The sequence below is a fragment of the Oratosquilla oratoria genome, chromosome 19 (genome assembly GCF_046742065.1).
Source record: "Oratosquilla oratoria isolate Oo_2021 chromosome 19, ASM4674206v1, whole genome shotgun sequence".
Classification (NCBI taxonomy): Eukaryota; Metazoa; Arthropoda; class Malacostraca; order Stomatopoda; family Squillidae; genus Oratosquilla; species Oratosquilla oratoria.
In genome coordinates, this window is record NC_134795.1 from 34,884,926 (window position 1) to 34,901,374 (window position 16,449).

At 38.4% G+C, this 16,449-nt stretch overlaps 1 protein-coding gene across 1 annotated transcript in view; it reads left to right on the forward strand.

Moving 5' to 3' along the window:
* The first annotated feature begins 548 nt into the window (after nucleotides 1-548).
* The window catches only part of LOC143035836 (ribosomal protein S6 kinase beta-1-like), an 81,191-nt gene continuing 65,290 nt past the window's right edge, over nucleotides 549-16,449 (forward strand). Inside the window, exons 1-2 of the mRNA XM_076202876.1 lie at nucleotides 549-771; nucleotides 11,497-11,537. Of these exons, the coding sequence (XP_076058991.1) occupies nucleotides 682-771; nucleotides 11,497-11,537 (131 nt within the window). The 5' untranslated portion in view covers nucleotides 549-681. The remainder of the gene's footprint in view (nucleotides 772-11,496; nucleotides 11,538-16,449) is intronic.

A 16,449-nucleotide genomic window follows, 5' to 3' on the forward strand; every position in this document is an offset into this window, starting at 1 on the left:
CGTTGTTGCTTATAATGAATTAACTTCATAGCATATTGATGTGTACCATTCATTCTTAGGCTTGAATACATTGGTTGGTAAATATAATTATATGAAAACTTATTTTCACGGAGCTTGTGGCGATAATTCTTTTAAATAGGCAGGTTTTAATGGCTTTAAGTATTCAGCTTTAAAATTGAGATTTTGAATTCCCGTTCTCTACAGTAACGTGCCTGGTGTTTGTTTATTTCGGGATTTCCACTTGTAACTGTAGATATCCACTTATTGCAGAGAAAAGTAAATTGTTATTTTGTATTATATGTTTTTCAAATAATTGTCAAGCTTTTATATATTAGAGCGTACAAATAATTTGTGTATACTCGTTTGTATTTACGTGTGCGCGTGTGTAGTAAACTATATGTTGAATTTCAAAATTATATATCTTATTTAATTTGGAAAGTAATATGATTTAATATTAGTTGTATTATGATATTATTCTAACATTAACCATTTTACCAAAGAAAACGTACCATTTGAGTTGTTTTGGTTTGTTACGCTCGTGCATTTCATAGTTGCCCACTCCCGGTGTTTAGTCAGTTTCTCCATCTCGTGTGCAGCATCAGGATTTGTTTTGATCGGTGTGACACTTGTGTTCGCGCCACAGACAAAAGTAATCAATTGAAAACTCCCTAAATGTGAGCAATGGCGGCACCAGGGGTGTTCGATTTGGAGTTACAGGAAGAGGACATATATTGCGACCAATCTGACGAAGATGCAATCGAAGTGGAAGAGGTGAGTACCAGCATGGCCTTTCACTTCAGGTTTAATAAACGTTTATTATTAATATTTGTTGTGTATTAAACATTTTCGTATTGATTTCGCAATTTAATTTGGTTGCGTCAGTGACGTTGCGCTTATATTAATTAGAAACTGGACGGGAGGTTTAGGTTGGTAGTTATTTTCAGTTTTTTCTTTGTATTTGTTTACAGTTTTCCACAGATGGGCAGAGGTGATGCAAGACTCGCTTGGCAATGAACCTACGTGGCTATCCTTCAGAACCTCCGTTTTAATTGGTCGAGGGTTAACTGAAAGCAATTCTTGTTAAACAAAGAAGTTTTTATTAGTGGTATTTTATATATACGGAGTTGATAGAAGTAGTCACAAGAAATGGATAGATGGGAGTTACATAATGATAATACTAGATAATCATAATGATAAGACTGGGTTAGATTTGTCATTTGAATATCTACTTTTGTTCGTTTTATAGTTTATTGAATTTATTGAGGCAATGAATCCACTGATCATAGTTACAGGTGACCAGATGGTATTTTTTATGATATACAAATTCATTTGACTTGTAGAATATGCTGGTTTGGTGAATATTGATTAGTTATTGCAAGAATTTTTATAAGTGTTAAATAAGGTTAAGTGAAAGTAATAAGATGTGGCCTTGTGTAGTATTTAATAAATAACTTAATTTTATGCTGGAATAGCATTGATAAGACTGCCCATACAAAATAAAAAATTGAGGTGCGGGGGGGAGGGTACTGATGATCTGATAGTCAGGAATTTTGAAATTATTCTTTTGAAGCAAAGATATATGTTACTGGCCACCCACACTTCTAAGACTAGTGAGTGGTCACTTTCACTCTTGACTTTGATACTAAAATGTTATATATTTTTCAACATTTTACATTATTGTAACAAAAAATTCAGAACTATCCTATTGCCTTCGTTTCAGTACACATTTTAGATTATTAGGAGTGGGCATCTTCTCTCTCATCTTTGATACAGTAAGTCATTGTTATCCGGTACATATGAGTTCCTGAAAAGCTTGCCGCAAATTGAAATTAACGTATACCGAACCCATTATAACACGTAATAATAGGATATGGCAGACATACCTTCTCCCTGCTCTTTCCTCTTCTAAACATCTAGCGGATACTGTATAGTGTATCTGTGAATTTTTCTTACTGTAAATAGAGTCAAGGGTAGTAATTACCAAATACCGTAACTGTGAATTTACAGGATAAAGAATTACCATTTAAGGAGGACTCACTGTACTAGAAAATTAGAGATTTTCATAATATTGTACTTAATTGTAATGGAAAGATAGAACTGTCCGGTTATCTTCATTTCAGTACAGGAGTTTACCAGATATACCATTTCCTCTTGGTTGAATCAAATCTCATATGTGATACTTTGTCTAGTCTTTCAAAATTCTAGAAACATGGCCAACTACAATATTTTTTCATTGACATTGTCAAGTCTTAAAAATAGTTAAACGAGATTAGTTATAAATTTTCTTTGAGCTCTGTACTGCATTTTACTAAACAGCATTATCTCTGTACATAATTGCCATTTTTGATGTATAGGTAGGACTAAAGACAGATTTTCTGGGAATGATGGTCATGCAAGATGAACATAAAGAATCATTTCCTTACTATCCATCTCTAAAACCTGTTGTCATCCTCACATCTTTCCCAGACGGATTGTTACTGAGACCAAGATTTTTCTTTGTCTTTATTTGATTTAGACTACATTTGCACCACCATCTTTCCACATGAGAGCTGATAGTTGACTACTCGTGTCAAACTGCTGTAAGCTGGTGACATAGAAACAGGTGTATGAGTACAACATTGGTGATGTTTGAATGTTTCTTCCCAGAGAGATCAGTGGGAGGGTCAAGGGATAATTGACAAATGCTGTAGATTTCCAGTAAATGAAACTTGATTGGATTGGTTTAATGTCATGAACTCCCTCTTTCAGAAGTGTCTCCTTTCAAAGGACATTTTGAAGCAGGAATTAAAAGTAGTGTCCACTTACTAAAACTTGAAATTGCAGTCATTATTAAATGTATGGATCAATATTTTCTGTTTTCCTTTCTCCAGTTTCCAATATTGGTTGTTATTTGTATTTCTCCATAGTGGTTTATTTTCTTTTCGTTCATAGATGACTTAGGGGGGTGTTGGTTAAGAACACTCATGGTTTTGTTTTCCTGAGAGATATTGGTGAGCAGTTTTATGGACATTGGTTCATTGTGGTTTACTAATGTAAGACAAGCATCTTGAAATTAGCAGTAACAGAAAATGATAAACCCTCAAATTTTGGAACATTTGGTGCATAATGAGAAATTATTGCCCACATATGGCTGATAAAGGAGGGGCCATATTGATGATAATGCTTATTGAATGTGGCTGTTGTTTACATAGTGAAGGCAATCTCAGTATTTTACTGGAATTCTGTGTAAGTTTTTTATGGATAGGATATTATAGAAACTTCAATTAGGTACATTTCTCTTATTTAACTTTTATTGCATTTAATCTTATAAATGTATAACAACTTCACAAAAATACAAATGAGATCCAAAGTCTGTTGTGTTGTATGAGGTCCCTATTCATCCTGGAAAGGAGCCCTAGCCAACAGCTTAAGCTTTCATGTCACTCGATGACATACAATGTTGCTATGTGGAAGGGATATGTGTTTGACAGTGTAGTGCCATTATACAATGTTCTTTATTTTGTGTGTTGGTTGGATCTGGGGCACCTGGTGTCACTTGCCAGGTTGGTTGTGTGTTGGTACTGTTTAGTGCAGGGCAGTGACCTGAATGTAGATATGCCATTGCAGTTCTTGCTTGTCTTGGGAGTGATTTCTCTGCTGGGCTGATTGTTTAGGGGAGTTTGATGAAATAAAGAAGCAGTCATGTTGATGTGTATGTATTTTTGTACAAACATATTGTGGGATATTAGAGGTAGGTTATCGTAGATGTTTGATTAGAAAAATTACTTATCTCTGGAGCAATTTGGAGAAACTGAATTACAGTTACTAGCTGCCCAATGATGCTATTCTCATCTCATCACATTTATGTGAGCAATTTCTTTGAATGTGTTACAGATACCCTAATTTTTTTTTATGAAACTGTAAATTAGATGTCTTTGGAAAATAAGTAGTCTTTTTGTAACTGCAATTTTCAAGGATGTTTAGATTTAAACCATATAAAGCCAAAACCTTTATTGGTACAGTGAGTCCTTGTTATACGGTGCATATACGTTCCTGGAAACCTTAGCGCAAATTTAAATTACTGTATACCGAACCCAAGTTTTGACTTGTGGCAGATGTACCTTCTCCTTGCTCTTTCCTCTTCAAAATATCTAATTTTTCTTACCGTAAATAGAATTGAGGGTAGTAATTACCAAATACTGTAACTGAATTTACCGAATAAAGAATTACCATATAAGGAGGACTCACTGTAGTACACTGTTTTGCTTGTCCTCATAACAAGATCCAGTCACAGGCCTAGCAAACTCAGTGATGTGTCTATAAGATATGAGGTTTCCTCTGCTTATTCATTCACTCATTAAGAGCAACCATTGATAGAAAAATAACTGAAAGCACTTACATACTCTCAGAGATGTATGTTGGTGCAATGTAACAAATACTGGTATCTAACACAAAGAAACTTAAATGGGTGTGTGATAGGGAGCATCACTGCAAACCTGGCACCACCCAGGAATTGAACCCGGTTTACTTCAAAGGAAACTTGAAAGAAATAAGAGCATTTTAAAAGAAGTATGAAGATAAACAGCATATTTAAGATTTTTGAGATGCCTTAGACATCAATTTAATCATAAAAGAACATATAATACTCGGTAACTGATACAGCATTGATTTTCATTAGTTAAGATAATAAGATAATTTTATTTGGCATTAATCAATATACATGAATTGCAGATAATGGAAAGCAACACATAGTTTGAAATAACAATTACAAATGCAGAGGATAACACAAAAAAGCATGTAAGCTTATTTTCATTGTGGTCCTCAGACTGATTTTCTACACTAAGTTACACAGACAACATGCGTAGGGGACCAGAGACAGTCATGACTAATACCAATCCACACACATGACACAAACATTATTATAGATTTGCTAATACTACTAAAATGTTCATAACACTTAGTTGAATTTTTTCTTAGTTTGTTTCTGTTATTGCTCAAGTTGTTTCACATTTCTTTCTAATGCAAGTTTATGGATATTGATGCATGCAGTTTGCTATTTTGTAACCTTTTTTTATATTTCCAAGAAAGTAAACTAAAGTGGTATTGTAATCACATTTAAGGTTGCAGGTTGATTTATTAATGTGGTTTTAGAAGTGTAGTAGGCCTTCATACATGCACAGTTGGTACTACTCTCACAACCCAAAACATGAATGGCCAAAAATTATTGTATTAACAAGCCCACCGGCTGCGCCGGCCCAGCTACGCCGGGGGCCTTGGCCTGCGGCGCTGCGCCTTAGGCGCGGGCGCTGCGCGCCCTGGGCTACGCCCCTTTTTTGGAAAATAAAGAGTTCTTCTTCGAGTTCTTCGAGTTCTTCTTCGAGTTCTTCGAGTTCTTCTTCTTCGAGTTCTCCTTCTTCTTCGAGTTCTTCTTCTTCGAGTTCTTCTCTTTCGAGTTCTTCTTCTTCGAGTTCTTCTTCGAGTTCTTCTTCTTCGAGTTTTTCGATTTCTTCTTCGAGTTCTACTTCTTCTTCTTCTTCTTCTTCGAGTTCTTCTTCTTCCTCTTCTTCGAGTTCTTCTTCTTCGAGTTCTTCTTCTTCTTCTTCTTCTTCTTCGAGTTCTTCTTCTTCGAGTTCTTCTTCTTCTTCGAGTTCTTCGAGTTCTTCTTCGGGTCGTTGGACAAAGATTCTTCACAAAAACACCTACAGCTCACGGTCGACGGTTGTAACCCTTTTGGCCGTATTCTGAAATTAGTGGCGCGACTAATTTTTTTTTATTTAGATACTCGTAGTCAAAATTGACCACTGATAACATGAAAGATATTATACACATTAATCTACTTCATTATTGACTTGATATAAATATGCGTTGACTTTGTTAGTGATGCTAATTGGTACTGGAGTTGGAATGAATTGCTGTTGGTTGCTTCATCAGTGGTGACCCTGAAGATAAGATGTACTGTAACCAGGTATAATCTGAAAATCCAGTATAACAAATGTTGTATAACAGGAAGTGTTCAGGATGCTTCTGTGCTGTTATCTGGTGTACATCAAGTCCTTTATCAGGGTCTGTATTTATCAGTTTTGAGATTTAGATGCCCTTACCCCCTCCATAAGGAGGTGTAGGTTGACATTGTCTCTGGACTGAGCCCAAAGTCTTTCTCTGTCAAATTCAGTTGTATTTGATGCACCTTTTCATGCATGGGGAGTTGACAACTGGTAACTGCTCCTCTTGTGATACCTTCAGACAGTGACACAGATACAGTCCCACACTAATGCAACATTGACAACAGTCCAAAGTTTCTTCCAAGAGACTATGGGAGAACCATTGGGCTATTGTATGCTGCTGTTGGGCTCTTGGTTTCATACATACATACATATACCAAGGGTTTTTCCCCCTTACAAGGGAGATAGCCAAAAGGAAAAAGGCATAAAACCATTCCCACCCATTCCATCCCTAAATACACTCCACCCCCCTCCACCCTACCTCTTATCTTAGCACCTCCTGGATGACGGGTCATCCCTGCACCTTGTCCATTGCCCTGGGTCAAAGGCAGTGTCACAAGACACAGCACATCCACAGCAAGGCCACTTCATTAAATCGGCAACCCCCAATCTCCATCCCCCCATGCAGAAAAGGAGCCCCCATCCCTCCACCCATTCCACCTCATGTATCACAGCATCATCCATATACAACCATTCTCCATTCACCCCTGTCTTCTGTCCTCTCCCGTCCTTCCTCAACAGACATTCCCCTCTTCCTCAAAGCCCCCTTCACCCCATCCATCCATCTCATCCTAGGATGCTCCCACATGTTCACTCCCTCTTGGTTTCCAGTCAGCAAAAATTTAGTCAACAATTACCATTATCATTAAGATTTAATTTTATATATATATATATATATATATATATATATATATATATATATGTATATATATATATATATATATATCAGTATATTGTTTACATACATCAGAGTGAGTATGACCACTTGCATCCTGGTGTGGCCATACCAGTATTTTAGAAAGTAATGGAGGTGTTATATTTTATTGCTGATAACCAGTGCCTCTATATTTGGGGGTTATCATATAAAAAAAGTAGTCATAGTAGTAAGCGAGAGATCTGAGGGTATTAAAAGTGGTTCTTTGAGTCTAATCATAAAAAGTGTGTTGCATGACTGGTGTTGCTAGTCCCAAAAATGTTGACAGTATAAAACTAATTGTAGTCAATACCCTATACTGGGTAAGGGGTGTATTATGGTTATGTGAATAGCAATGGTTTGGTTAAGGAGAAACAGATCAGGAACTAGCAGAAATGTACTGTTGTATACTGATATTATACTAGTTCCATAATTATAGGTGGTAATCAGTGGTTGGTACATGATGTCATATTTTCTAATAAAAATAAGATTACAAGGGTAAGGGTGGTAATGGGTTTGAGGAGAGTTGGGCAAGAGACTGAGGAAGTAGAGAACTGTATTTTGGGTTGCATGTATCATGGAATTACTGTAGGAGTCAATATTAATTATTGAATAAAAGAAATGAGTAAATGTGGGGGAATGAAAAGTATTATATAAAATAGGTATCTTAGGATAAACACAAAGAGAAGAGAAGACTTCGGGTATAAAGTAGGCAAATAGAAAGCTAAACATGTTAAAGAAATATGGGAGTTACGAGGATGGATAGAGTGAGAAATTTGGTAGATAGACTTAGAGCAGGAGTGGAGAGCTAGTGGATAGGGTTGATCATAATGCGGAGTTTGTTTAGGTGTATGGGAAGAATAAATAAAGAAAGATTATAAAAAAGATTAGACTGGAAAGCAGAAATGGATGGAGTGAGCTTGAGGGCCATACTAAGAATGAGGTAGATGGATGGGTTGTAAGGGTTAGGTAAGAGGGTCTTTGGAGTAAGTAAGGGAAAAGGTGAAAGATAGATGTGAACAGTGGTTGTCAGTGGATGATGAAATGATGCAGCTTGAAAGGATTCCTCCTTTGCTTTGTATATTTTTGGAGCAGATGAGAATGGATGGTGGCGGGAGGATCATCATGTAATGAAGTAGGGAGAGGTAAACCAGCTGTGGATGTTGTGCCCTAGTGTAGATGTGCTGTGTCCTGCATCACCTCTGAACCATGCAGTGTGATATAGGACAATGATGACTCTTCATCCTCAAAAGCCAAGCTGGGTTAATAATGAGTGTGAGATTATTGTTAGGAAAAGGGTTTTTGTTGTATGTATGTACTTTTTGGTCATGTGTATATGGAAGGATTGGTGTGTATCACACTTTCAAATTTTCTTACAACATCCATATTTCTAGGGCATGGGTCATGCTCTCAGCCTTTAGCAAAGACCATGGTCCATTTCTAATCCAATTTCTCAGATTCTTCCTGCTTTTACCAATCAATTTCTGCTTTTCTGGTTTATTTCTCAGTTCACTGAAGGGGTGACACATTGTATGGACAGGATGCAATATCTATCATTATCTTTTCCATTTTCAAATATAAACATTGTGCTTTTGTGTTTAATATATTTATAGATTGTTTTGTGTGTCTTATCATGTCTTTCTTGTGATGGAAGGGTTATAATTATGTGTAGTGTTTGCTACACACACATACACATTTCATCCCCCTTGGAAGTGGGGTGGCTGAGTCAAACATACCTGTATCATACATAAAACCTACATAACCGCCCCTTAATGGTTATATATAAAGTACTGATATGTTTGTGTGTTTCAAGTTACCTTGATAATGTTTATATACAATTGTGTTTAGATAACATTTGAAGGTCACCATGATAGCCGACCAGTTATTTTTTCCATCCTCATGTTCTGTATGAAAGTTATGTAGGTTATGTTCCTCAGTTTGTCTTTTAGTATGCAAAGATGCCCTTCTTATACTTGAATAAAGTATCTAATGTTTAGGTAAATTTGACCAGATTTCACTTTTATAACTTTCTTGGCCTATTTTTGCCTCTTTATTAGAAAACTCCTGTGGTTACATTTTCTTGTTCTTGTTTTTCATGAATTGGTATGTAGACTGAAATTGTTATCTAGCTCATTCATAAAATTGCCAAGCAGTGGCCAGAAGGCAGGGATGAGTGTCACCTGGTATAGAATCATTAAAGGCAGCAGGATGCTTGCTATTTCATTTAAGTAGAAACAACTTCGGTTATGATCTTTTGTTTTTCAAATTTCCAGGTGTCAAATTACATTTGCTGAATGATGAACTAAGAGAAGTTAAACCTCTGAATGTTAGACACATGGTTGAGGTATTTTTTACAAGTCAAGAATATTGTAACTGAAGTAATTTCTATTCAAACCAAGTAGCATGCTAGCCTAGTGTACTGCCTCCTTAACAGTCTAAATGTTATGAACATACCAGTATTTATGTGTATCAGTCCAGCAACTGGCAGTAATTCTTAGGCCCTCTCATAGATCTCTCTTTGAAGGAATTTTAATCTGAGGTTTGTGTTGTAATAGTGTGGGACTATTTCTTTATCATTGGGTGAAAGTAATAGGAGGGGAACAGTTGCTGGGTGTCAGGTCTCAACTGAAAGGGTGGAAGAAATATTGATAAAAAGAGAACTTGGGCCCCAGTCTGAAGACAAAGTTCAAATTCCCCAGGGGCTGTGCCCCCAAATGGAAGTGAGGAAGTTAGTTGGGTTTGAAGATGGATATCAGGGAAATGGTAGACCTCATAGGTTCAGTTACTTGGTGTCAGTTTATTTGTGTATGATATATTTTAGGGGCTACCTCAATTGCTGCCAACATTCTTGTTATTTGCCTTGTCCATTTTGAGAAAATATTCCTTTATGAACTGATTTTACAGGATGTGCTGGATTTAGAAAGTAGTAAATGTTAGTCTTCAGGAAAATGTGTTATGTACATGAAATTATTTGTTCTATAAGATGCTTATAAGTTATAAAAAGATTGCAAAAATGTGTGTGTGTGTGTATATATATATATATATATATATATATATATATATATATACAGACACACACAGGCATGCCATGCTGAGGTTTTTAATCTTTATTTTTATTAGCTGTACTATATAGCATGAACATATTCATAGGGAGACACTGAGGATGTTCAGGTACCTGTCTCCTTCTGTTCCATATATGTGTTGATTGTTTCTGGTCATAATCCATCAGTGCTAGCATAATCAGAAGTATGCTGGCCTTGCATTCACTTGTGTGTTCAAATCCTGCATTTCTCTGATTCCCAGCAATTATTATTACCTGTCCGACGGTCTGGATAAATAGATCAAAGGTGATGACATTGACTGCATTTGTGCTCCTCCTTACACATACATCAGCATGGGACTGATAATGGGTATCTGCTTGAGGTGGTCCTGCATGGTTGATGGTAGAGTCAATTTCCTTCTGTCCATCTTCAAAACCCTTTGACTCACCTGTGTATGGCAGTGCTGTCTCAGGTGTTTTTGGACTAAGGTTAAGGTCTCCCTTATCACCTTCAGTTGCATTTCTTTCACTTTTTTTTTCCTTATATGGACAACTGATGGGCATTGTCATGGTGCCATGGAAACAGTCCAATATTTCTCCCCAGAGATTGACTTTCGGTACCAGCCGTTGCATGATTGCTTGTTAATGTTTAGTGAAATTTGAAGCAAGTGTATATGCCTGTATTCACTGTGGATAGTGTTTTGATTTATGTACATATTTCTTATATGTATAAATATAAGATTAATTCTGTTGGTTAAAGTCAGAGAAGAGAAAGTGAAATTGCCAAAGGTTTATTAGAAAAATAGTTCATGTTGGCATAAAAAGTGCATCACAGAAATTTTATTCTTTTGTGAGTCGAAGGTATGGAAGAATAGATCCAAGGTAATATGACCCAATAACAAGCTAGTTGAAAAATGATAATCAGTGGGAAGTAATTTGTGATGGGTGACATAAATCATTATGGAATTGTGGTTTCTTGTACTAGGAGAATGAATTCATTTGCCATTTGTCATGTATAAATTCCTTAAAGTGGATTGGCACTTGGCAGTGAGTTGAAAGCATTCCCCCTTTTATTTTATTGTAGTTATTGAACACTTTCACTTTTCTCACCAGTTTCACATTATAGACAAAGCCACGTGTGGTTTCAGCTTGCTTCTGAATATCACTGAAACTTGAGATGAATATACTTATTTAGTTTGCCACAAGGTGGCTTTAATCATCAGCAGGAAACCAGTTTGGCCATGTTAATGAAGTTGATATGCTGAGAAGCTTTGCTTGATTTATATTTCATAGCCAGAGATTTCAAGGAAAAGGATTTTTTTATGTGATATTTAATATATGTGTGTGTGTGATTTTATGTAATGCGTGTGTGGCTGGGATTTTTAATATCGTGCATTATCCATAAACGTTTGGATACTGTTTCCAGTAAATTATGTTGTATAAAATTAATTTTTATTTGTCTTTTATCATTTGGATGAGCAGACAGGTGAACCATGTAAACAATATTAGTATCTATTATCAGGTTATCTAAGCTCTATCTAATTTGACTATTTCCTTTTCAGAGTCAATATGAGAGAGGACCAGATATGAACGCCATCCTTCAGTAAGTACTACAAAATTAATTCCAACTACACCTCGATCGTATCGCTTGCATTTGGCGCCTGTACACGAAACGACTTAATGTATTCGAATGGCTGGATAGGAACTTCGCTTACAATCATAATGTTGTAGACTTCGTACTCTCCAATTTAATGTTGTGTTTCATGTCTTCATTACATTTGATACGATGAATTACATTATTCATTTTCGTAACATTGTACGAAAGGATTAATGTGGATGAACTGTTTTAATCGAAGTCCTTTGTACAAAGTCGAACGGATCGGTAATAGTTGGAAATTCGCCCAGTCATCCAGTATGACAGCCCCACACTACCATAGCGGCATCACATATATCCGGAAAAAAAGTTTGGCGATAGCCAGACTAAAGTAATTATTCCTGTAAAGGAGCAAATTGTTTCCAATACCGGTAACGTCAAGCAAGATCTTAAAAAAACAAATGGCAAGCGATGACAACTGCTAGGCTTGTATCCCCAGAGCACGTTGTAATCTTTATAGAATGACTCCAGATTCGTGCCCTGTGACTCAGGCCAGAGCCCCCGGCATCACGCACGATGCACGTGCGTGTCTCCGGACCATGAGTCATTGGAAAATCTCCCCCCCTCCGTCCGGGGAATCGGTATAGTCACCAGACTGACTCGGGTTGTCGATACCAGACGTTTAGACGGGTTGCACTTTCGTGAAGTGACTCGTTTATTCATTTTGTTTACTTTTTGTTTAACTTTTATTTGGCATTATTTTCCTTTATTTATTAATTTATTTAATTAAGCTTTTTGTTTATTTTGCTTCATACGATAGGGTTATTGCAAGTATGAGCATAGTGTTGGCAAAATTCACAATTCTTGTGCGTACTGAATTACTTTTAATATATTTTCTTCTTGCTGCCGCCTGTCTTACATGTGTAATTAGTTCCATGGTAGTGGAGGGACTTGATAAAAATATTCAATTTTGTAGTTTGTGGTTCGTTGGTATTTTCACTTGTAACGTGTACCTGGGTTTGATTCTCAACAAATGATTAGCCTCTTGGCTAGGCTATCCGAACACGAAGGGCAAAGGTGATAGCCATGCTCCTAAGAAAAACGACGTCGCAACATCAGACATGACTTACAATGTCGTAACTTACCGACTTGTAACTTTACGTCTCATCGTAACTTAAGATTGTGTGTGTGAAGATTCCAGTCCTCTTGTCACATTGGACACGTGTTTGTCATGAAGGAGCTTGCTCTGACGTCATCGGTGATGTCATCGATTCAGTGACGTCACCTCTGAGTCGTAAGCTGTTAAGTGGATCAGAGGATTTGTCGATTATAGTTTACAATCTGAAGGTTTTAGGGCTTTTCTGGATTCGAACCTTGTAAATGGATGCGCTGGCGAATTGGCTCACGTGTAACATGACGTAACAGTTTTACGTCATATGACGTGGCAGGTTGGTGTCACGTTCCCACTCTCTATCTCTCTCTCATGACTTTCCATAATGGGGAGTTAGTGGGATCGCCTGGCGGCAGTCAGAATGAAGGAAATGATACCAAGCATACGCGTGGTCATCACCACCATACTACTATCACTTCAATCTTCACCACCACATGTACTTTAATATCCTGGTCCTGATTGTATAATAATAATAATAATAATACGTATATATATTAACCAAAGGCTTTTTCCTCCTTATAAGGGAGGTAGCAAAAAAAAAAAATCACTCCCACCCAATCCATCCCCACATACTCCATTCCCATCCACTCCCTTCCCTCCTCTTATCTTGGCTCCTTGATGACGGGTCATCCCTGCATCTCGCCCACTGCCCTGCATCAGAAGCAGTGTTGCAAGCCACAGCACATCCACAGCAAGGCGACCCCCAACCCTCTTAGTCCCCTCATGCAGAAATGGAAAAGATGGGGAGAAATCCCTTCAGGCTGCGTCAATTTGTTTCTCATACATACACCCTCACCCCCATCCCCCACCCACTCCCACTCATGCATCACAGCATCATCCATACACAACCATTCTCCATTCACCCCTATCTTCTTTCCTCTCCCATCCTTCCTCAACAGACATTCCCCTCTTTCCCAATGCCCCTTTTACCCTATCCATCCATCTCATCCTAGGACGCCCCCTCATGTTCAGTCCTTCCACATCTGCCTTCCACACCTCTTTTGCCAATCTTTCTTCACTCATTCTTTCCATGTGTCCCAACCATCCCAATAATCTTTCATCAACTCTATCTCCCAGCTCCCTTTTCACCCCTGTTCTCCTCACCTCCTCATTTCTCACTCTATTCAGCCTAGTAATCCCTATCATACTTCTCAGACACCTCATCTCAAACACATTCAAACTCCTCTCTTTTGTTCCATGTTTCTGTCCCATACAGTGCTGTCAGCACAATCACTCCTTCATACAATCTCCTCTTAGCATCCATTCCCGTGTCTATTTCTCATTACACTTGTGAATCGAAGGCATTTACTCTCTTCTCTCAATCTACATTCTACCTCCACCTCCACTCCTCCCTTTCCCACCACATTCGCACTCAAGTATATAAAACTATCCACTTCCTCCAGTCTCCCTTAATACTCACTTCCAGTCTACTGCCACTTTCTCCCCTTGTACATCTCATCACCTTGCTTTACCACATCTTCAACTTCCTTCTTTCGCACACCCTCCCAAACTCTGTCACAAATTTCCTCAATGCTTCCTCTGATCTTGCTACAAGTGGATTGTCATCAGCAAACAACTGGCTTATCTCCCACTTTTCTCCATTTTCTTTAACCATCTCCAATCTCTGACCCACTACCCTTGCATTTACCTCCTGCACCACCCCATCCATATATAAATTGAACAGCCAAGGCGATAACACATCCCTGGCAAAGTCGCCTTTACCTCAAACTACTCGCTCTCCATTTCTGATTCTAACACAAGCTCTACTATTCTCGTAAAGACTCTTGATTGCTCTTAAAAGCTTTCCTCCCATCTCATATAACTGCAATACCTCCCACAGTGCCTTCCTGTCTACCCTGTCATAAGCCTTTTCCAAATCCATAAAAACCCATAAAGCATACTTACCTTTTCCTAAAGCTTTCTCACATATCTGTCTTACTACAAAAAACTGATGCATGCAACCTCTACTTGTCCTAAACCCACACTGTTTCTCACCAATTACTCCCTCTGTTCCACTCCTAATCCTCTCAGTCAAGACCCTCCTATAACCTTCCCAACTACACTTAACAAACTGATCCCTCTGAAACTACAACACACACTTGTCCCTTTTTCCCTTGTAAAGTGGAACTATACAGGCACTCCTCCAGTTCCCCGGCACTCTACCCTCTCGTAAACAAACATTAGATAACCTCACCAGCCAGTCCACCATAACTGTACCTCTTTTTTTTTAATTTTTTTTTATAGAAATTCTGCATCAAACCCAGGTGCTTACCTGCTGTCATCATCTTAACAACTGCCTTCACTTCATCTTTCCTTATTTCTCTTCCATTTTCCTCACTGATCACGGTATTTTTTTTTAGCGCTTCCCACTACAACTACCTTTCCTTCCCTTTCTTCCTTCACATTTAGCAACCCCCTAAGATAATAATAGTAATCAGTTTATTGAATTAACAACGATTCAGATATCCTGACAATATACTCTTTGTAGCGATTTTAGGACTAGACTAATTTGAGTGTGGGCGCGTGCGAATGACTGGTAGGTTAAGATTCACGTTGTCATAACATTGATGAGGCGGATCGGCCTCTGAATTGATGAAGAGGACGTGGAGATGTTCAGGTCATCCTCGCGCTGAAGCTGTCGCATGAAACTGGGTTATGGACACTATTGGCCCATCCCCTTCCGTACCGGGGGGTCCTGTTCCTTACATCCTGACTGTCGACAGGCGATTTTATGCATTGACGTGGCATTCCTTGGTCAACCTTATTGTGTGATGGATCGACACTCCTGAAGATTAAGAATGTATACATGAACACGCGCGCGCGGTTGGTAGAGTTCCCTGCTACCGCTACGGAGGTCCGGGTTCGAATCCCGCCCAGGGCTGAAATAATTTCAGTATCGCTGCACTGCGAGCTGTTACTCCAACTCTTGTGGACGGGGAGTTGGGTGTGTGCGTGCGTGTAAGGTCACAGCATTAGCCATAGATCGGTCGAATATGAGCTCAGATCTCTTCCGGGAGGGAGATAGTTGTCGATCACGAGTCTAACACGTGATCCAAGACCATGGTGAATCACACACACACACACACACACACACACACACACACACACACACACACACACACACACACACACACACACACACACACACACACTGGGATAGAAGCGATGATGAAATGTTAGCGATGATGCATCAGCCCCTTTCCATACGGGGTGACACTTATTTTTGTCTGCCGCCAGGTGATCTTATTCATCTTCATTGTGACCCTTAACTCGATGGGGTTGTTGTCCCTGTGCACACCTGAACGCTCTTTGCTTATTCGCAGGTTGGCTTGTTTTTATTTTTCTTTATTTATTGTTCATTTTGTGTGTTGATTTATTTTCGTTCTGAATCTTACCCTCCCGGCTCGTGGTACCGGTAAGAGTTGATAGTATACTCACACCAATTATCTATTTGTTCGTCACTAAGCGTTGCGTGACTCTGGTCCGTGAGGGGTGTGTTGCTGGTCACACTGTGCCATTTGCTTAATAACTGTTGTTATAGAGACCTTCCGTGCTGCACATTACTTGCCATTTGCTCCAGCCTGGCGTTGGCTGATCTTGTTTCACTTGTAACTCTTTAACTGCAGTTGTCATCTTGTTCTTATGTTCTGCCTGCCGTCAGGCGATTTTATTCAGCCGGTGGATTAATCCAGGTTAAGCATGTCCTGTTTACCCATTGGCGATGGGGGTTTGTTTGGTTTTTATTTCGTT